General features: G+C 34.5%; 1 protein-coding gene and 1 long non-coding RNA gene across 4 annotated transcripts in view; one reads left to right on the top strand and one right to left on the bottom strand.

The window, feature by feature from the left end:
* The window catches only part of LOC109533873, a 179,543-nt gene that overhangs the window by 62,716 nt on the left and 93,791 nt on the right, over positions 1-23,036 (bottom strand). The gene's annotated exons all lie outside the window — the stretch shown is intronic.
* LOC109533799 overlaps positions 1-23,036 on the top strand; it is a 139,421-nt gene that overhangs the window by 108,815 nt on the left and 7,570 nt on the right. For all 3 annotated transcript variants that reach the window (XM_019899222.2, XM_019899224.2, XM_048660639.1), the window contains 10 exons: positions 692-1,386; positions 1,450-1,660; positions 1,746-1,966; positions 2,025-2,157; positions 3,597-3,896; positions 4,484-4,589; positions 7,054-7,241; positions 15,104-15,267; positions 17,969-18,179; positions 22,664-22,947. In XM_019899222.2, coding sequence (XP_019754781.1) covers positions 692-1,386; positions 1,450-1,660; positions 1,746-1,966; positions 2,025-2,157; positions 3,597-3,896; positions 4,484-4,589; positions 7,054-7,241; positions 15,104-15,267; positions 17,969-18,179; positions 22,664-22,947 — 2,513 coding nt within the window. The remainder of the gene's footprint in view (positions 1-691; positions 1,387-1,449; positions 1,661-1,745; positions 1,967-2,024; positions 2,158-3,596; positions 3,897-4,483; positions 4,590-7,053; positions 7,242-15,103; positions 15,268-17,968; positions 18,180-22,663; positions 22,948-23,036) is intronic.

Here is a 23,036-nt window from a genome sequence, read left to right as displayed (position 1 = left end):
TAGTTTACGCCTGATTAAAAAAAGACGCGCAGCAGCATTTTACTAGATGCGTAAATTATTATAATTTTCTTAATTCGTTATTGGGTCATTGCTCTTCCAAAGAAGCGACGTGTATACATGCAAAAAATGGAAATCTGATGGGCATGAGTTATCAGTTGTCTGCTGGGCAACTGTTATGCAATAAGATGTGGCCATAGTTTTGGTTGAATCAATCAGCACAATTTTTCTAAATATTTGGAAAGTTTCGCTTTAATATATCGAATTAGATATTTAAAAATGACTGCACTCTACCATTTATTACATCAATGCAGTGTGATAGAAAGTGCTAATTTTCATGGACTAAACCGGAAAGTTAATTTTAATGCATAACTTAAAATGTCTGTTATGCCCTAAGCGATGCATACAACCAGCAACATTATTGTGCAACTTATTCCAATTTATATGATAAATGTTTTCATTATCTGTACGGTCAGTGAAAACATTGAAAACTAATTATTTTGAAATTCTTTGTTAAAATGTCTTGTTTACCATTGTTGGACATTTATGTATTTTGCAATTTTGAAAACTTCCTTACAAATCTAAAATATCAGAGTTGATTAATATTAGATAGCAAACGGGTAACTTTATTTGGTTTTACTAATGTGGTATTTAATGAATTGCAAAATTATGAATCTATTTTTGTTCATTTCAGGACGATGAATGTTCAGTAGAGTCGATTGACATCGTTATGAGCGATACAATTGACGTGGCAGATGTGAATGGAATTGATGTTGTAGACGGCGCCATCCCGGTAGGCGCGGATACTTCACAGTTCACCCAATCAAACAAAAAAGCACCGAACTTAGCAACCTACTATTTTAAGCACGAAGACACTGACTCAGACATGGATAGAATTGAAAACTTCACACTTTCAAAAACGGACGGGCAAACAAGTACATTGGACGATACATCTGAAGAAGAATGGACTTTTACTAAGACGGAACACGCTGACGTACCAACGGACACGGTTTGTTTAAACGGAAATAATAAGATGGAAGAGATTGATGATCAAATCGTGCCGAAGGCTAAACTGATATCAGAAGATGAACTACGAATGCTCGTTCAGAAGGCTGAAGAATTAGTGAGTCCCGAAAAATGCAGGAAAACAGAACGAAGTAATTCATTGAAAATGTCAAGAGTTACCAAATGGTTAAGCATGGAAAAGCCTGACGACAGTTGCGATGCGAGTGCAGAAGAAGATGAAAAAGAATCCCAGACTTCAGAAGAATTTGATGCCAGTACGATGACCCTGAAGAATTCACAAAATACATCTTACCCTGAATTAAGTCACACATGGTGCGGCTCTTGCAGTTCTCAGTTAAATACGTCCACGCCGAACTCAGCAGGGTAAGATTTTTAAATTACGTTTGATCAGGGGGTAAGTAATTAATATTTGTTTTTCTTGTTCAGAATCAACTTCTTGTCAATATCCGAATCAGCACTGCACAAAATAAGTCTTACCCCCAAAACTTTGAACAGATTCACGGCTCTAAGCGCAAATAGTTTTAACGTTAATGGCAACAATTCCACATCATCAACAGTTGAAGAAATATCTCCCTTGGTTACTGAAAAATCATCGCCCATGAGAAGGAAGAAGACGAAACTTAAGAAGAAGGCATTGGTAAGTCTTAGCAGTTCTTGAAATGGAAATATTACCTGCAATTTTTCAAATATGATAATTTAATAACCGTTTTATTTTTTTCCAGTTCGGCAAATCAGATACGCACCTACTATACAGCCCAGGCACTTCCAGACAACATAGACATTTTTTGATCAAATCTGAATCATTCTCTGGATACAGCTTACAGAAATCAAGCCATGAACAACATTCAACCAGTGATCCGTCAACAGTCAACCACTCTTACTACACGGGGTGCGAAGCTTCCACGACAAGCGGGGCTGAAAGCGAAGATGATTCGAGGAAAAGGTTTGTGTGTATTGTGCATTTAAATTTTTTGTGTGCTAATTTTTATTTAATCATTTAGGGTGCCCAACTTCAAGGTGGGATTAAGGCAACGATACCTGTGCAGCGGAGAAATGAGAGACGATAGCCCTGGAAAAAACAGCCTAAATGCAACAGAATCAAGTTCATTGTCGGAAGCGTGGGATAACTATCAGGTAATTAATTTGAAGTTATTTGAATCCATATAGTTAATGCCGCGTCCAGATCTAACGAGCCGAGCCTGAACCGCGGCAAATTTCTTTAATGTTTCGTCAAAACACGGACAGAAAATGGATCGTCTGTGGGTGTTTCGACCAGACATCAAAGGAAATTTGCCGCGGTTCAGGCTTGGCTCGTCAGGATTGGACGCAGCATTAGGTATTATCAATCAATTGTACTCGCGCCACAATTTATTTTTGACTTCACTTAATGTTCATGCTTTTTTTTAAATCAAATCATTGAGCAAAAATTGATTAATTAGAATAATAAAGCATTAAACGGAGATTGATATAAATGTTTTTCTAAACGGCATTCTCAAGCTTTGTGTTAAGTGAGTAAGTAAATGACCAATAGCGTTCAAACAAAATCTAGCTAAGCTTCGATTGTATGGTACTTGGTATTTCCTTATTTTCCATTATCTATCGTCCCTTTGTCCCATTAGTCAAGATTTATTCTAGATAATTGATCCTCCGTAAATATAACATGTACAGTCTATGAAGTCTATTGAGATAAGGGTAAAAATTGGGGTGCGATCAATTTACGGCACCGGTTAGTAAAGTAAATCATAAAATATCTATTGATGGCTGCTGCTATAAGTTTTTAACGGGTCGGTCTTTCAGAATCTTTTCAACTTTCAATAGGAGAACGATGATGACGTTCTGGTGGCCTTTTTAAACAGTTATCTGACTCTGAATTCATGTGACGCTACCACAATTTTATCGCCTGTCTGCTTGATCCCGTTCAGTACTGTGAATTCGATGCAGGACGACAATCGCTAGCGATTTTTAGACGCAGCGTCTAACCTTGAGAAGTTTCTGAGTTGGTTTCAAGTTCCATCCTTGGCGACTGTCGCCCGCAGACGCTAGTAGCGACTACAAAAAGTCGCTCGTGTGCGCGTCTGTGTTTAAAATAATGAGTTCCATTTTCAGCGTCAAAACTGTCGCACTACAAAAGTCGCCCGTCTGCGGGTGCCCTGGTGAGGAAGTCATATATGTTGAGTCAACGCTTTCCGAGCTCTTATTTGACTTATTTCTGAATACAGTAGTTCTCTCGTCGACAATGCATTACAAACATAACCCGCAGACTGTTAACTGCTATGGATTTTGTCTCAATAGACTTCACATATACTTTTGATATTAGATATATCGTTAAGTTGAATCAAAAAAACAACAGACTTAATAAAAACGACCGCACGAGTGTTGTGAATTATCGGAGTTGCTTTGTAGTGTCGTTCTCTGTACCAAAGCCACTCACTCAGTTTTCCGTTAATGCGTTTTTACGATTGAACGCTAAGACCATTTCGAGTGTGTTTAAAATCTAATATGGCATTAATGAGATAGCGAACCCATTTTACATACAAGAGACTTGAAGTAATTATTGTGTTTATCTCTTTCAGGAAAATTATTTATCTGAACCATACAGCGAATCACATGATTCAGACGCGGCAAGAAAACTACTTAATTTCGGCGAAGACTACAGAAATTTCATTGATAGTCAGTCAGATTGGTCAGCTTTATCCGATATGTCACCAAAGTTCAAAAGAAAAATTTTATCCCATGAACAGGCTGCTGAAGAGTCGAACAGCGATGAGGAGAGTTTGAAGCAGCTTATAAACGATTCTCGAGATCAGCTAAAGTATGCACAGAATGTTTTCGACCACGTTAAGGATGGAATAAGCAATGTTACAAACGAAGTTGTAAGTAGTTTTAATTGTTTTTGTTCAATGTACTGCATTATATATTTCGATCAAGTCACATTTTAAGTACATGTGTAGAAGTATAGATGCATTTATAACAGTGTTTAATTTCTTATTTGAATAATACGTAATACTATATCTTTATGGTAGAAATTAATTCAGCTTCATGTAAGAGTTGAAGAAACTACAGCTGAGCGTAATACACATAATAAAGGACATAATAAGTACACAGATCGAACTAATGTGTTATAATAGCGAACCAAATTGCTTCTCATTTTTTCTAATACAACTGTTTTATAAAAGTGTTTTTAGTTTCAAAAATTGATGAAACATCTAGATCGATCTCCGTGTTTATGAATTGCTTTATTTTGTATTCTTTTTACCTGGAAGTAAATAGATTTGCTGTTGCTATTCAAGTCTTAAAGTATTATTTCTAGCTGAAACAGATTAACCGTTGTTATATGCGAGGCCTGATTTACTTAAAGCAAAATGGTTATATTAACATTTGAGTGGTCTATTTAGGTTTCTGAGACTCAATGTTAAGTTAAAATTTTGCGATTCTAATACGTCTTTTCTTTTAATTTTAGGAGGAGTTGATGTCAAACTGTGACCGTCACATTGCACTTCTCAGCCACATCACAGATTCTTCAGATGAATATAAGATGTCAGCTGGAGACAAAGCCGTTACGACAGGTAGGAGTTGGTTTCCTATTTTATACTCCTGTACTTGGACCTCTTTGCTCTCTTTTTTGTTAAAGAAAGCTATAGAAATCATCATGTACTTCTCACGAAAGTTTACTGAACTTCGTAGGCTAAAAATGTTTTAAGTTGTATTTTTTGTGATTTTAATTCATTTCTGATATAATTAGGGCATGATATCTATTTATAATGTGAAATTTTTGTATTGCTAATTTCTCGCTTATAACAGCATGGTATGTGCATTAAATGTGTTTTTCCGCTTCATATTTTGCTTTTATATTTCGTTTTCCATTAAACCGCTGCAAGTTATCTATGTGCTAATTTATTTCTTAAGTTGTGTGTTCAAAACGGAACTTCAATTACCCGGATATGACTGCCGTGTTGGTGGAAAACGTTTCTAGTCTTTTACCTCCCTTACCTATCTCTTGATAGGTTATATCACTTTCCTACAGACACTAATTGGGCAATTCATTTTTAAGATCTTTGTAAATTTATGTGACGTACGCATGGTCCCAATGCATTTTACAGAATTCTACGTGGTAGTTGTTCCTAATCTAAAGTTGTATCAAGGATATGAATTCATCAAATTTGAAATATATCAAAGCATAGTATGGAGTAAAAGATTGGCTGATGTTTCATATAATTGGTGCTTTTTATTTTCTCGTCAATGTTGATGGTTGTTGGTTGGTCATTGATGTTTTACTTTGAAGCGAATAAGCAAAACGGCATTGTTGATGGAATGGTGTACATACTTCTTATACAAACCAGAAATGATGTGTTCGAAACAGCGATAAAATTGATCATTGAGTGCTTGTATGGTATATTTAGAGCCCGAAAAATACTAAAATGCTTTGGTAAAACCGGTATGAAAACAAGTTAAGAAATGACAAAGGGTTTAGTAAGGAAGCAACTGTCGTAATAAATTCGGCATTTGTGGGGCCATTATGAATAACTTATTGGAAATGGACCCATTTTTTACTTTTCAATTTATTGATCATTAATATAATTATTTGGCAGTGGTCTAAAAATAATTGAATGTCCCGACAAACTTAATTTGTTTGTGTAAATACGTATTTATTCTATCTGTGAAAAAGACAGTTGTTCAGTATTTTGCTTCAAATCTTATTCGTCAAATCAAAATTCTTGAGTGAAATAAAATTGGAACAAGCACGGTAAATAGGGGATTCATAAAATAATACTAATTTTTGGGAGGTGTGCAAGGCCGTTTTGGATTGTATATACCGATTTTTTGTGAAAATGTGAGTTAAGGTATGTATATTTGTAAGTAGAATTTTATATGACTCAAAGTACTGTTAATCTAAAATAAAGGCAGTAAAACTTATTATTTGCGCTGCAGTGCTGCTATTAAAAGAAAACTAAGCTAGTTAGTAAAGTTAATTAATTCTAGTGAATTCATGCCTACTACAGGCAGTGGATATGAGCTAGTTACAGTGCAACGATGGCGTGCAACTAACTGTAATTACCGCAGATATGGTCAGATCCCTAACATGTACTCGCCTAAATATATAATTGAAGACGGAAGTTTAACCGTTTGTATAATCATTAGACGCCACAGTAAAGCACGATAGCCTATTTTAAGCGTGGTAGCCCTAATGTGATATTTAAAGTTCTAGCAGTTTAAAAATTTCGCTATGAATAGTTTTCGAGCCACAACAGACCATTACTATTAGAAACATCAGTTCAGACCGGTAAGTATGATTATATATTGCGGTTCAAAACACGTATTGTGGTGCTTCCTGAGAAGTGTGCAAAGTGTTGATGTTACGATCTAATTGTCATATTTTATGTTGTAAAGGGAATGAATAAATAAATGATCAGAAGTACATTAATTTCAGTGACAATAGTTTTTACATTAACACCAATCGAAAGAAAATTAGCATTCACATAAATTAGAACCATCTTAAAACGACCGATTAGCCTTCGCATCGCCTACTCCAGTTGATGTTCACCTTGTTGCATCCTACATCGCCATATATGTGTGGGTTACAAGAATATTTACATGCAGATTTCATCTCTTTTTAACGATCGCCATAATTTTCACTTTCGAACCAGAGTTGAGATTGCCAACTGGTTTTTGTCGAAGAAAGTAGTTTGTATGTGACCTGTGTTGAATTTCGGCATGTTTGGTGTTGTCAGTGACTATATTTGATAACGCAGATATGTAGCAAAATTTGCATTGTCTCCATGATCGAGTAACTCAACTTGATAAAATTAATTGTATTTAGAAAACACCATTTGATGACTTCATGATTGCTTGTAAAACGAGTTTTTAGACATGTTTCTCGCTTATTATTGCCAACCAGTTAGCAGTTAGCTTGGGTTTAGTGAATGCAGCTATTGCATTACATCTTCAAGAGGTAACATTGCAATAAACAGTTTGATTTTCTGCGCTAAATTGATCATACAGATAACTGCAAATGTTCTTACTTTGTTATAGGTTTGTTGAGTCAGTGGAAGGCGTTGAAAATACGAAGTTTGAAGATGCAGGAATACAGAAGACTACAGAAGGAAATAACCGAGCTCAAGAATTTTATTACTAAACTAGAAGTACCTGATAATACCAGCCAGTTTCAAGTTGGTGACAATCCTTCACAGGATATAAATAATGAAATTGAATCCTGCAATGTAAGTACCCTTTTATTTCTTTGTTCAAAATCAAATCTTCTTGTAACATTTATTTAAATTGAAGTTTAGATCGCTTTTAAAGAACTTTCATGTAAAACTTTATCATTATTGCATGGCTATTGAATTGATAGCATTACTGCAATTCAACATCTAGACATTAATTTGGCGAATGCACCGAAAGTTTTTTCACTATTTTAAAATATCTCAATTATGCTGCATAAACAATATTTTTAGAACATTTTATTAATAGGCTGATAAGTGGGGCTATAAGCAAATAACATGGAAAAGAATTCTATATTTATTCAGAAGATAAAGGATAAACTGAACTAAAGTTGGTTGGAAAACCAACATACTTGTGTTATATGATTTTTTTACCTTATTCGATTTTCCATTATCTAGTTACTTCTCCCGTCATTGTCAGGGTTTTAGGGATGTTAAGTGGTAAAATAAAATTCCTTATAACTGGGACGTGAAAAGCGGAAAACCCAAATTCTGATCAATATCGATTCGTGTACGTGAATAGAACACAAATTAAGTGAATCGTTCGGATTTTTGATTGCATACATGAGGGAGATATTACGAAATTTAATGTTTTTAAGCTATATATATTTCGGGTAGAGTGCTGCAGATAGAGTTAGTTCTGATTTTTAATTGTTTAAGGTCAGGCCAAAGGTCAGTGAAAGCTGTGTTTCGAGCAAGTAAAATCGACTAATATGTGAGAAGGGCAGACGTTCGATAATGTCAACATTTTCATTGTAATGATTCATAGTATAGACGATATGTCCTGTTACACTTTTAGGCTATGATTTGATAAACAGATGTGTGTAGGCGAATGCAAATACTTTAGAAATGATCTAACTGATGTTCTGTGTTTATTTGGATGAACCGTATTTAAAACGGATTGGTTCATCTTCATTTACATCAATTCTCGAGTTAAATTTAAATATTGTCCATGCTAACTAGATTGATCTATTTCTGCTTAAAACAACAAGGTTCCATTTATGCTTATACTATATATACACTTATACAATATCACCAGAAATGTCTTAAATTATTGCACTGACCGGTGCAAAAATCACGTCTGAAATTATTTTTATTTTGACAACACAATTAGGATGCATGACTACACAAAATGGTGAGGAATGTTACCTAAGAATTAAACAGAATCTAGATTCATTAAGCAGTATTATCGAAATGCTGGGTTTCTTTGCAGTTGCAATTTAAAACATTTTCGCTTGGTTTTGCTTGTACAACTTGCAAAATTTTCATTAAAACGTATCTTCAGAGTACTCAGTAGGTTGAGGAGCTATTGAACATTAATGTCTGAGGGAGTTGCTAAAGTAGCTTTAGTTAATTAAATTTATTATATTTTGAAGTTAAGTAGAACTGGTTTTAAAGTGTGACTTTAGCGAATCAAATAATACTAATTTTAAGAAGAAATTTAAATTACTACAATTAAGTTTGCTCAAAAAAATTAGAAATTTAAAACCTAAAGTTAAGAACCAGCATTAGACAATTGCCATTTGATAAAACTTTCCTTCTAAAAGTGTGTGACTTTTTTTTGGTTAGGTGTTAAAATTCCAGCCCCGGGCCTCGTAAAGGTTTAATCCGGCCCTCAGTGTTTAACGAACTTCAAAGTGTGGTACAGTGAGACGCGATGAGTTATAAATAAAACTTCAGAAACGAAAAATACTCCTATGCAAATTCAGAGTTGTGCGTTCGGTAAAGAAGAGTGCGCTCTAAATACTGTCAAAAAACTTTACTCATAGTTAGGAAAATTTTGCGCAGGATTTGAAAAAATGGGACACATTTAGCATCACGCTTTTCGAAAAAAAAAATCAGAATCGCAAACTGATCTACAAGTTCAGAGTTGTTCGTTCAGTAAAGAACAATGCGCTCTAAATGTCATTAACATTTCTTCAAACCTTCAAAAATTCTGGCGAAACTCTTACTTTTGACCTTTTTTGCCAAAAAAATATTCAACTGGAACCTTGCATCGCTGAAACGATTCTTTAGGGAAAAGCTTCAGAAAGAGTTTGATGTAAAAACACAAAGCCGCCCAAAATATTCCCAAAGTTTAGAAATTAAGTACAAAGGAACAAATAGCTCAATCGATACCAAATCCTCCCTACAAGTTGCTGAACATGGTACTAAAAGTTCTACATGTACATGACAACCAGGGGCAAAGTAATGCTAACTTACCGAAAGCTGCATACTGCCACCTGGAAAGAAACAAGAAAATGTGTTTAGTACAAGCAGGAAATCTGACCAAAGCCAAACTTATTTGAAATCAGAAAAGCAAAGAGGGAGAAATAGAAAAAATCCATAAAGCTGCGGTTGATGGTCGGAAAACTATACTCAGTTCAACCTTTATAGATTATAGATCATTATTACCAGTTTTTTGCAAACTGGCCCATTCTCCATTTTCTATCATTTAATTCTCAAAAAGTTCACTACACTTTCACACTATACACAACGAAAATTCGCTTCGAATAGAAGACTTTAACCCTGCAGTTAGCAGGTAGGATAAGGGCAACAATGATTCTATATTTCTCGTCTAAGGAAGCGATTCACACGACACATAAATCTATCGCCCAAATTCGTCCACGGTTGGTAGCAAACTACATTCATACACCTTTTCGCAAAAAACTACAGAATAAAGATCGTTATATAATCATGTGCATGTTCGCCCTTTCGATGATTCATTGCTTATCTTGGCAGTTCGATTTCACTTTGTTTATTGTTGAGATTTTTGTAGAAAGTGTCTGTTCACATGGCAATGTTTCCAAACACAAATTCCACGTTCCGAGTTACCGAAAGTCAATACGAAACTCAACGAAAAACGCTCCAAACGCAAATCTTTCATTAGTTTAGTTTTAAATTTAGAGCCATCTATATTTGTTTGAATTTAATTCCGCTGCAGTGATGCACAACGCCAAAACTAAAATTAATAACCCAATTAATTTTATTTTTCCAAAAATATTGACTAAAAAAACCGTGAAGAAATCATTTAAAAATGAAACTGTTGCTCAACTTCCGAGCTATGACAGAATTGAACGAAATTTGAACCAATTAAAAATATCCTTTAGAAGTTCTGAAAATTTACATTCGATCTTGATTGTTTTATCTTTTAGTTATGATCATCTTCGCTCTTATTATTATATTTAATTATTTATTATATTTATATTATATTATATTTTTTTCAATTTCCTCTGGCTTATTGCTTCATCTGCTAGCATTTAGTGCTCTATTCAGTGCTCCAGCTCAATCTGATGAAATGAGCGAAATGTGCATGAGAATAATGCATAACATTGTGGCTTAATCTTGTGTATCATATTCAAATTTCGCATTTTATTTGAAGTTTGGAATTTTCTTGCGAAGTAACCAGGAGCTCAATCGCAACCAAATTCACACTATAACTAAGCTGACTGATTTCTTTAAGACGTAACGCACCGGCGAAGTAACTCCACGGTGCAGTTGCGTTGTAGTCACCTACTTGATAAATCTTTACTCATAAAGAATGTGGTGACCCATTTTTGTTTGTTAAAATTGAGGTTCCGGGGCTCGTACAGCTTTAATCCGCCCCTGGGTTAACTGCTAACCGTAATTCACAGTGCGGCGCAATGAGACGCGATGAGTTATAATTCATTAGCGCACGGAGCGGCATCAACTCAAAAGCCAACTCTTCACAGCCTAACCGATGAAAACAAGCAAAAGCGTTTCATAAACGTTTGTATCATCTGCAGATAAAGTATCTGTCGATAAATGTGCTATAAGCTTTAGCTTCTATTTCATACAAGTTGTACATACTTTCCTGACTGTGTTTCAATTCCAAATCAAAATCAATTCCTGGGCTTCAGTCATTTATTGTCTATTTATCAATTAAAATACGTTTCGGTGTTTTCTACCATCATCAGTTTCTATGTGTAGCGTTGTTGCTACTACTATAAGCCTTGGCATATATATATTTTTTTTAATTGTAAAATTAATTTAATTATTAATTTATTGTGAAACGTATTTTAATTGATAAATAGACAATAAATGACTGAAGCCCAGGAATTGATTTTGATTTGGACTTTTATACAAGTTCAGCTGTGAATCTTTGCAAATCAAACTTTGAAAATTAAGCCGATCATATATGACAAGGAGGCTCCAAATATTCATTTAAAGTGTCCCCCTTACAAATAAAATTGACGGGTCTCCGATTTTTCATATTTTTAACTGCAAGAAAGATATTAAGGGTGGGAAGTTTTCAAATTGACACCCTGAATATTAGATAATCCAGATAATGAATATTAATTTTTTCCTTAACTGATTAGTTATAAAGGACTTTTCATCATGATGTTACTGAGGCTCTTTTAATACTCGCGGGATTATTCTGGGGTATAAGGTGTTGTGTGTTTCCTGATATTGCTGTTCACTACAAATTGGAAGTATTCCTCAACGGCCAGAGATCTCAAGCGGAAACTCGAATGCATGATATGAGTTTTTGTCGGCGGTTGGACAGATGTTTGTTCTTTGTGTGCGATTTGCCCTTGAAAGATTGATTTTTTCTCAAAGTCCAAGGGTGCTGAAAGTACGGTCCTGAAAATACGCGAACAGCATTTGTATGTCGGCAGTGGCAGTGCGGCGTGGTAAAGATTAGGACTCGGACGTGTTCCTAATTTGGAGTCCCGTCACGTGCTGGCGTGCGATGCCAGCGCTCGACACAACTCTGCTTTTACCCCCCGAATCCCCCTACGCAGCTCTGGATCCACTCTGCTGCTTCGAATGGTCGCGAATATAGCTAGCCATACGTTTCAGACGTACATTTCAACTTTTATACAGTTTAATTTCAATCACTCGGCAAGTTTCGACTTTACCCACAACTCGACAAAATAAAATTTTCTTAGAAATCCTCAATGAGAAGAACCTGCAATATGAGACCATACTATCTAGGTATCCCTGAAAATTGCAGTTCAAACTTGCTTTAGGCAGTTGCTCACTGTATGCAATTAAACCACACGTCTTCCTTGGTTTCTCGGTCTTTATACTCCGTCTTTATCGGTACAAAAACAGCTGTTGGAAGCCATGTTGGCGGAAATTTTGAGCTGCGTTTGTTGCAGGGGGTTTTCGGCAACCAATCCGAAGAATACCGCACTCGGCGTAAAACCCTCTTAATCTATCTTTCGTATATTCGTTCCAAAATAATTGCAAAAAGAGAGAAACTATGTTTTTTGTATTTCCAAATTAAAGCCTGTAGGAACTTTTCAAAAAAGCCTGATAACCTTCTAAGAAAAAAAGAATTTTTTTTCCAGAATAAATATGTACTTAATAAATATCTTGTTCTATTATTTCATTTATCGCCTTTTTCATAGTGATAAGCATTTGCATAAATTCAATTATATGTTTACTAGAATCAATTGGTGCGACCGTTGTTGCAAATATACTAGAACTCAATACTCAATATAATACAATAAATGTTTTTACAGACTGTTTTACATTCCTATATTAAAACAATTCTTACACATTCAAATAGGTAGCTGGAAATCCAAATTTCTGTATGTAACACTAGAGTTTCTGATTATTTAATGTTAATCAATTATAAGGAAATTTTTCTGTTGAGTGACACTTTTTTTATTTATTGCCTTACAGACACTCGGAATAGGACGGCAAAACTCTCAAAATTAGTGAGCATAAAATTTATACATTTCTGATGATAAACCCGCTTATTTTCAGTTACTCTCACTGCCACCGGTAGAATGTTGAATATTTTAACACAAGATAGTTCACAGATCTAAGATTTATATTCCTACTACTATTTGGATTTGTTAAGTTTTTTCCAACATTAGGCCTGGTGGGGTACGAGTGATCAATAAATTCGTGTAAATCCATTGTGCGATTCTGATGTACATGAGAGCACAAACTCAAGACAAACAAAGATCTTGTAGCAAGAATTTTTCTATTGTAAAGTTGGCTTGTTGGAAACAAGCCAACTTCTAACAATTTTAAGAATATAGTTTTTAATAGTTGTCAAGGGCTTTAGAACATTTTCATATGAACTTCCCCATATCTAAGTAAGGACTCTACTGTGGCTTTGTATACGCAAATTAAAAGATGTCCATTTAAAATTTCCCTAATCATATACAATTTTCGAATTAATTTCCTAAGATTATTAGTCAATCTAGAAATATGCTGTTTCCACTTTAGATGTTGGTCAACGATAACCCCTAAATACTTAGTAGATACCTTTTTTATTTGGTTTTCAATTTCATTTATTTTTATGGTATTAAAATTGGAACGATTTGCCGTTTTTAGCTAGACCCTCATCACAGCGCCCCTGACCCCATAGACTTCTGAGACATCAAAAAGAATGTTGTCAAGTCATGAGGCACGGTATCAAAGGCCTTCGCGAGGTCAAGGAAAGCAGCAATACATTTTTACCTTTATCAATACGTTTAGCAATGGTTCTTATTACATTAAATATGACATCAGAGACACTAATACCACTGAAAAATCCAAATTGGTTTTGGGACAAAGTGTTGTTAATGGAAAGAAAAATAGTTAATCTTTCCTTAAGGCATTTCTCAAATATTTTAGCAAAATTTGTTGTCACTAATTGGCCGGTAATTTCGAAACTGCTTTAACAGTTGATATTCAATTAATTGCGGTTGACAACAAAAGTTAAAAGCCTTTTTGCTTATTTCAATCATATAGAAAACTACTCCCCAATGTGTAGTGCGATGTTTGCAAATGCAGTTTTTGGGCCCAATTGTTATTCCTGCGGGATGCGAAGGCATGCATGCACACTGGTTTAATTCGATTTGCAATCAACAACGAATGAACTGTCTGGGATTTGATGGTAGAGTTCTTTAAAGCTCTTTTATATGCCTTTGACTATATTAGAGGAAGGGGAGTAACTCAAAATGGAGAGATACGAACTTTCGGTGCATTTTCATAATATCATCTAGAGGTTTGCCAAATTATCAGTACTTAATTATGACAATTAAATTAAATAATAATCTGTATTATTGTCGGGAGTAATTCCGCAAGTGCATGAACATTACTGATGAGAGTTTATTTTCATGTTGAGGTAAAAAACCCGATAATAAAGCCTAACAATCACATGCAAATATATCGCAATTTTAGGTAAAAAAGCAACTCCTGGTTTCTCCCTGTATAAAAACAAACCAATTAAAAATTTTTTTTAGCTCGATAACATTTATACGTTACATTTACACACAATTGTTGTTTTACTGGATCGTTAAGTCACCGTATATATGCGAGACGAAAGCAATTTGAGAATTGATGGTGGACTGGCCCTACTAAAAAATGCAAACGGACTTAAAATATTCCTAGACATGTTGACGAGAGAAGTTGCATTGATCGTTTGGTCAGTGTAGAGCGAGTCCCTAAGGACCGTTCCGGCTCAAAAAGTGGCAGCAGGGAAGACGGTCATCGCGATACTGCAGACTTATATTGCCGCATGTTTATAAATTACTAAGCTTTATGAGCGGGCTCTCGATCAAGTTAGGCCCTCTAAATGTTGATGTTTGCTTGTACAGGATAACATATTGAACATATCCGATGGTCTCAAAGTTAATTGTCATTGATTAACGAACGCTTTTAAAAACCTTACTAGCTTTGAAAAAACAAGGTTGCAAAAGCTAACTATGCTGTTGTCATTCCTCGAAAAATGATCGAGCAATCCACATCACTAACAGAAAAAATGTAGGATTGCAATATTGCGCCCTGATCCTTACGAATTATTAAAAACTGAATACTAGATTGAAGATTTTGAATACTTGGAGCTTTGATATGTTCTCAAGCTATTTAAGTCAAGTGTATAATGTATGGTTAACATTATTTTATGTTTATTTCAGAATCTTTTGGATGTGATAAAAACCCAGTCTGCCAAATTAGCGTCGCTGAATGCAGTAGTGCATAGGTTCACTTTAGAGAATCAAGATTTTGATGATTTCAGCAAATGCACCCTAAAAGCAGAGGTTTCGGAACTATATGAGCTCTTTGACAACGCTAGAACGAGGTAAATTAGATTTCTAAACATTTGGTACATTTTTCCAAAACATTTCTGCAAAGGTTAGACTAACTAGTATGAAGTTAGTGTTTTTTGTAACTTTTTAAACAATTTACTAATTTGTCCTGTAGGTTAATTCAACTACTCTCCCAACTTAAACGCTTAAAAGCTAAACGGTAAAAAACCTAAAAGCCCATTGTCATTAAATTGACATAAAAAACTGAAGAACTATAAAAACGCCGCAGCACATTACTATGTGAAAAGAATAATAGGAATGGATTTTATTAATGTACACTACAACTGAATTTATTTTCATCGTGGCTACATTTGAAATAAACATTACGTAAAATTATATTGTAAAATAGATTTGAGGTGGTTTAAAAGTCTAAACACGTTACTTTTGGGTGCAGCTGCCGTCATACAGTCGGGAGTAATGGAAAGATGGCCTCGTAGAATACTAATTGTTAAATTGTTTTATAGCTCTGTGTATATGTCTGTCTGTAGCTTATTTACATAAAACAGAACTACCATATTTTTAGTTTGGAAATTTCGTTAAACTTTGTTTTCTCACACATTACGCTCAATACAGCGAACGTCAAAGCGGATTTTGAAATTTGAGAGCAATTGAGAATTTTTGTGCCCCAATTTGTACTTTATTAGCTTAATTTTATTTGAAAAAAAGTGTAGAAATCGTAACCTATTGATCTTATATAGAAATGCGAAGTGCTAGTTGGTTTTTGAAGGAAAAAGTAACATTGCATATTTATCCCCAAACTATAGCTATCTCTTCCAATACTCGACCGAATGATTGAGAAAAATGTTTATTAAATTCTTGTGAAAGTCATATTTTTAACCGCATGGAACATTTTTCCTGAATACAAAATTAAATATTAAAAGGAAATATCCCTCTCTTGGTAGTAGTTGGTGGACTGTTTTAAGATGCACACAATGTCGCCTTCATGTTCCTTGTTCTTCGACGTTTCTGCGTTGTCTTATTAGAGAAATTTAAATATAAACAATATTCCTGGGTTTCAGTCATTTATTTATATATTACGATTTAGTAAACTTTCTCATTAACGTTTCGGTGTTTTCCACCATCATCAGTGTGTCTAAAACAATATTGTTAAAATATTTTGTCCATACGTATACGATAGGAATCAGGACCATACATGAATGAATGCAAAGGAAAAAAGAATTAATTATACAATAAACAGTTTTTTCGTTTTTTTGTTCTGAAATTGACAAGCATTAATATACATAGCAACAACTGTCCACACGAGTAAGTAATATAATAATTTAACATCCTAAAATGTGGAATTCTGTTCATTTTCCAAATTTTAGGGTCCTGATCCCTTGCCTTTAATCTTAATAATGTTAGCATGTTTTTTGTGTTGTATTAATTAGTAATGACAGGCTTTACCAATAAATAAAATAACCATTTTTATATATAAAAAAAAACGATAAAGCCCACAATTTTTGGCAAGCACCCAAGCACACCAAAACTTTTTAAAGAAAATTGACTTAATTGTAATATTCAAATAAATGACTGAAACTCAGGAATATTGTTTATATTAAAATTCGAAATACAGTCAGGAAAACTTACATGATGATTATTAGAGAATTTTTTTAAAATTTATTTTAGTTGAAACTGGATTTGATCCAATTCAGCGGTAGCTACCAATTTAATGAATGTTTTGCGAGCAGAATCTGATAAATCTCAATTTCGTGCCCACATTATTCCGCAGTTTCTTGAGCTACATCTTTTTAGTAAACTGAGTTTTTAATTCATCTTTTTCAAATTTAATTTTCTTAATCCAACATAATGTCATTTAACACAATGTTGGGGTTCAATTTCTTTTTAGAATAGACTGTAAATATCTTCGTAATTTCACTATGATCACAAGGAATTCTCGACTAGCTGAATTTCTGTTTTCCAATATCATATCTGGTCTGAACATTGTGCTGTATTTACATCGCTGTCCAGGTGTTTTGGATATTTATTTGTTTAATGATGAAACAGCAGTACTTAGAAGTGCTCTCATTCTGTCCGTGCATACCTTGCTAGTTTTTTTGGATGCTATCCAATTTTAAATACTTATGCTGCTTATATCTACTTCTATTAAACTGTCCCATGAGTTTACCTGATTTATGTCTTCCAAATTTTCCGACTTCCTCCTCTCAAGCGTTACTAGTTTCAAGTGAATGTTGAAAAGTAATTTTAATTGTAAAGCAGGTTTAAAAAGGGAAAACATTTATTCACTAGATTGGTAAAATGTAGAATATATTTATTGTGCGTTTATTGAATTTGAAACCGTCACATTAGTTTGACATGCGAAAAACGAATTGTATGAATGAAGCTAACGGCATTTTGGAATGATTTTCCTACGAGGCCGTCAATTAAGTTCTCTCACGTGTTCGAACGTGTTTGGTAAAGTAAGCCATTCAAAGTACGTTGGCCAGATAGTACGGGCGTGATATGTAGGTACGATACGTAAACGGCCATTAGTATTCAAGATGGAGGGCTTGTTCATGGAACCAAGCTGTAAATAAATATGGTATTGGCGATATTTCCTTTGTTAAATATAGCTTTCTCTAATGCGAAAGTACCCATGAATAAGTTAGACGGAAATTTAACAATCACCTTTTCTAATTCAACGACGATTTGCGTCTTCAATTCCTCAAACAATAAAAATTCCAATATTTGTTTCAGAACTGCAACAAAATTGAGTGAGATCGAAAACCTGCTTCCCGTATGGAAGATGCTGGAGAGCCGTTTGGAGCAGCTGCAAAAAGATTTGAAAGAAGACGGAAAAACCATCCACATTCTGGATAACGTGCTCTCCAATGGACAATTCACGGACCAAACTGCAACCTGCGTTAGGGATGTTGCGAAAGTGTTGTCTGAGTCTACATCTTATCAGGTAAAAACTAAAAGTGGCGCTAATTTTCTACGACGTTGTTTTTAATCATCTAATCTGATACGTATGAGTCGTGCTTATGGCGTTTATGTTGGACATCGGTTTATCAAAATTGTCACACCTAAAAGACGCTTTCCCTAGTATTTAATTAAAATAGAAACCGGGAACCGATAAATCTCTATAAATCTAATTATATTTTTTTCAGCGAGGGCTAAAGAATGTAAAACCTTACCAGAACTCATTTAAAATAACCTGTTGTAAATATTCCTTTGGAAGTCTTATTAACGATTTTTACACTTTAATATATTTTAGATTTTGTACTAATAGAAGCTAATAAATCATGCAATTGTCGCTTTGTTTTGCAAACCTTGCATACCTTCTAAGTCTTTAAGTCGTTACCGTATTGATTGGAAACATTAGGGAGTTTTTAGGCCCCTTAATTGCAACACGTTTTACGTTATCCGTTATTCTGAGCATGCGCAATAGTCAAGAAATAACCGTTTACGTTATTAGATATTAGATAACTTGTTCCTTTATTTACGTACGAGTAGCGGTAACGTTAATAAGCATCACGTTAAAAAGCAGAACGACGTTGTTGACATATTTGACGTATTTCTAATATTATTAATAAAATAAGCGGCTATAATAGAATAAGAAATGTATTGTAAATTTAAATAAGACTTCTTTATTGACTAATTTACGCCATTATTGCGTAATTACGGATTTAATGTGAAAATTATTTGGGCAAATTTGAACTTTGGCAACACTACTAACATCGCATGGACAGGGTCTAACTTCTATTTCATAACCTAACTATTCGATTTTTAATTTTTATTTTCCGTTTTTCGTTCCGTTTACCAATAGTGAAATGGATGTGGTTAGGAAAAAGAATGCGTTTTTTTTCTGGTATTCGGAGACTTGAACCAGCCGCGGAATGTGTTCCTTCTGAAACCTAAAATTGATAAGGCAATCTCTGGCCTCAATATTTTCTAACTTCAAAATAGCTATTCGGTTTGTAACAACAGGTGGGTCCAAGATGCCGTGTAAAATTAAGCCTCTTATTAAACCGTGGTCCACATCTCCCTGGTCATTCCGGCGCAGAAAGGCAGCTTCAATGTTTTCTTCCATCTTAGCCAATTTGTGTTTAATAACAATACAAACTTAAACTAGCTTTGAAACATTTCCAAACAAAACGGGATAAGAAGACAATAAAGTGAGGTTTATTTTATTAAGAGAGCGACAAACGCGGTGTCAAAAACTAAAAAACGCACTTAACGTTATTTGCCAACAAGACCTTTTATTTTAACACTGCGCATAATCAGAATAACGTTTAGCGTTTAAGACCAACGTAATTTTAAGGGGCCTAAAAATTTTCTATTTCCTAAATGGATCGATCCTGATGATCTGACTTTTTATCCTTATCTAAAATCCCAATATGGAATGTCGTAAAAAATACATATTTAGTTAAAACCAACTATATAACAGAGCCGGGGTAAAGCCTACTAACTGATGCCTTGAAAGCAAGTTTTACTTTTTGATTTTTTTAAAACCGATTTATAACGGAATAAATAATGATAATAAATAAATTAATATGAGGACAGCCCTGAATAAATAATATGAGGACAGCCGTACAAAAAAATTGACGTTTACATTGATTTCAAGCTAAAATCGACATCAGAAAAAATTGAAAAACCTTCCTTTATTAATATAAACAGACACTGTTCAAATTGAAGCAGACTTCATCGACTTGCTTATAGTTATGTAAAGCTGAAACTTCAGTATTGAAAGGACATTGAAACATACAAATAATATAATTAATAATCTAAAAGAGAATAAAATTTTCATCGCCATAATTCAGTCGAAAAAACAAATTTTTGGAAACCTCAACACAGAAGATGAAAGTGACTAACAAGAAACATCGATATTGGAAGAATCATCTCAGATGATTGAGATTGTCGATATCATTTCGGAAAAAATAATGTACAACTAAGAAATATTGAACAACTATACATGATGGTATGTAACTGCAGATTCTAGATGTCAAAGTAAGGATATTTAGCCAAAGATGCCTTAGTAAAATATTACTTCATTACGACAATACAGGGTGTTAAAGTTCCTATATCAATTTCAAATTAATATATAATTTCTACAATTTTAATTGAGATATTTGAAAAAGTTGGATTGGGTTTTGGTGGTACGAAATTCGAATCTAAATTTAGGTTTACGGTACCTGCTAGAGGACGCTATAATGTTTGGTTATTCTTTATCGAAACTTTATAATGGAAATATACGCATTTTCTAGACTGGTTATTTGTAAGTTAAAGAGATATTCCTGTTTGTCATCGATAAAATAACACGTTTTCAAAATATTGCCGATGAATTCATCCATCAACTTTATGGCAACTCCAATTTAATCAGTACCAAGTACCAGTAAAATATCCACCATTTACCTTAATACATTTTCTTATCCCTTTATTTAAATATTGTGTTTTTCGAAATTAAATACTTTGTTGGTTTCTTATGGTACCAATGGGTCTACTGCTACAGCGTAAGTTTTTTTTATAGAAGGTCTCGGCGCGATTCACTTTCTTTTTCATAAAATATATTTGTTAAGTTACCATCAAATTAAAAATCTAAAGGATTAAGATTAGGGGTACGAGCTGGCCAAGAATCGTGGAATATCATCTATCAAGTCTGGGACACCGTTTTCCAAAAATCGTATGTACTCTTAACCTGTGCAATAAATCAAGTTCAATTGTTTGCTTAAATGGGTAAATTTTCTTTAAAATATTCGCAATGTTCGATACATAACAAACAGGTATACCATTTTACCTTAAAAACAATCAGTGTTGCAAATGCGTTTTTCAAAATCGCTAGATGTTTTTCTATTAAAAAGTTTTGAGGATGGGTAACCAACAGTCTGCACAGCGCACTCTAACAGATACTTAAAACTAAGTTTAAATTCGAATTTCCCAGTACTAAAAACTCACTGTCCCAACTTATTGATTTCAATTAAAATTGTAGAAATTCATTTTCAATTGAAATACTTTAACCAGGCATGTTCGATCGACTGCTAAGTAAAATCTGCAGTTACACTATAGTGTATTCATTACGGATCACCTTGTACATACCCTAATATAAGATAATTTAAAAATTAATCAAGAAACCAACCACAGAAGAAATATAAAATAGTTGTTCCATCCTGAATATACTGAGCTCAAAGTGTGACAGTGATGTAGAACTTTAGCTAGTTTTTCATTGTGACGGTTTTTTTTAGACTGAACTTTTATGTGTTCGCGTGTTTGCTTGTATAATCTGTCACATGCTTTTAAAAGATAACTGTCAATAGGTACAGCAAATAATCATTATTTGCCCTAACAATTCCGGATTATTAGCGCAAAACGTAAGCAATGGAAATACTAGCTAACGCCGTCTTCCTTTCCATCTAGATCCGGTTCCCATCAATAAAACTATACGAATCTAATAAAACTATTAATTTATTTAAATTTGTCTTAATTATGTTCTTTAAATTTTGCCTTAATTGAGAGGTTTCCCATGTTTAACCAAAAAATAGTTGGCTTGTAATGTACCTGGAAATAAAGTTACACTTTACGTGACACGTTAGGAAAGATAGGCGCAAAATTTTTATTGTGAACGCCGTGTAGAAGGAGGAAGCAAGACCAGCTAGACGGGTAGCTGAAGCTTTTGCCAATCAGGCACCGGGCTGTTTAGTATGCGCCACGACGCTTTTCATTACCGTGGCTTCGGCGTCGGAACACTTCATCCCGTTTCTGAAATGCTATGTTGCCGCTAGTCGGTATACAGAGTTGATTGCAAATAATTGACGATTTAATGGCAAAAACGCCAGCAGTTTACTGCCAAGTATTAACGACTCAAAATAAACATGATGCAGTTATTGATGATTAGCGTATAAAAATATGGCTAAGCACCTTCCGGTAAGCGGATACGCAATATAAAACAATTATCTAAACGAAATCCCTTAGCCACGCACCAATGTCTCAAAATGGGGGTATGTTTTTATTTTATTCATCGTTGTCCTCCGACCTACATATCGAGAAAGTTATCCCGGGGGCTTTACCGGGAGTACATAAATATTAGTTTTCCACCGGGTTTGGGGCGAAAATAGCTGGTAATAATCTGACTATGCTTCTCGGAGCAGCCCGGGGGCCACAGAGAGCCTCTACTATGCGATATTAAATTTGTATTTTTACGCTGATTCCGGAGAACATTCGAAGGCACGTGACTCGAAAACCAAAGTCCGGTCTCCGATTAACGATGCCGGAAATGGTGGCCGACATTACTTTAGTCGTATACTGGACCGTAGCGGTTAACCGGAAGCTAATACCCGTCTTGGCTCATCATCATCATCTGCATTTCTACTTTGTATCATTTCACCGCAACTCCCAAATAATATCGCATGAATACCATTTTACACATTAATAATTCATTTGCATGTTTTGTTTCAGGGATATCCTTTACCTGAGTTCTTCACCGAAGGCTCGTTCTCTGACAGTGGCATTTCGGACGAAGGATCTGAGCATGAAATCGGAGAACGACAAGGACGTTTAGCTGCCATTAAAAGACTGGTTAGGCAGTTGGAAGTTGGTCTGAGCCCGGACTCCAAAGCTAGGTTGATGATGAGGGAGAAGCTATCTTCAGCAGAAGAAGAATTGAAAGCTTTACAACAGAGGTGTAGGAGTTTAATTGTCAAAACTGCGGCGGTGTCACATCCAGTTCTGGAAAGGATAAGGTAAGACACATTTTGAATTCGAAGTTTTATAGGAAAAAGTTAAGGAAATGCAAGTTTTGAAGCTTTCCTCTCATCAACAAGTCTCTTAG

The sequence above is a fragment of the Dendroctonus ponderosae genome, unplaced genomic scaffold (genome assembly GCF_020466585.1).
Source record: "Dendroctonus ponderosae isolate FM_Combo_2020 unplaced genomic scaffold, Dpon_F_20191213v2 Dpon_F_20191213_1, whole genome shotgun sequence".
In the NCBI taxonomy this organism is placed as follows: Eukaryota; Metazoa; Arthropoda; class Insecta; order Coleoptera; family Curculionidae; genus Dendroctonus; species Dendroctonus ponderosae.
The sequence above is the reverse complement of the archived record's forward strand: the minus strand, read 5'-3'. Positions and strand labels throughout refer to the sequence as shown.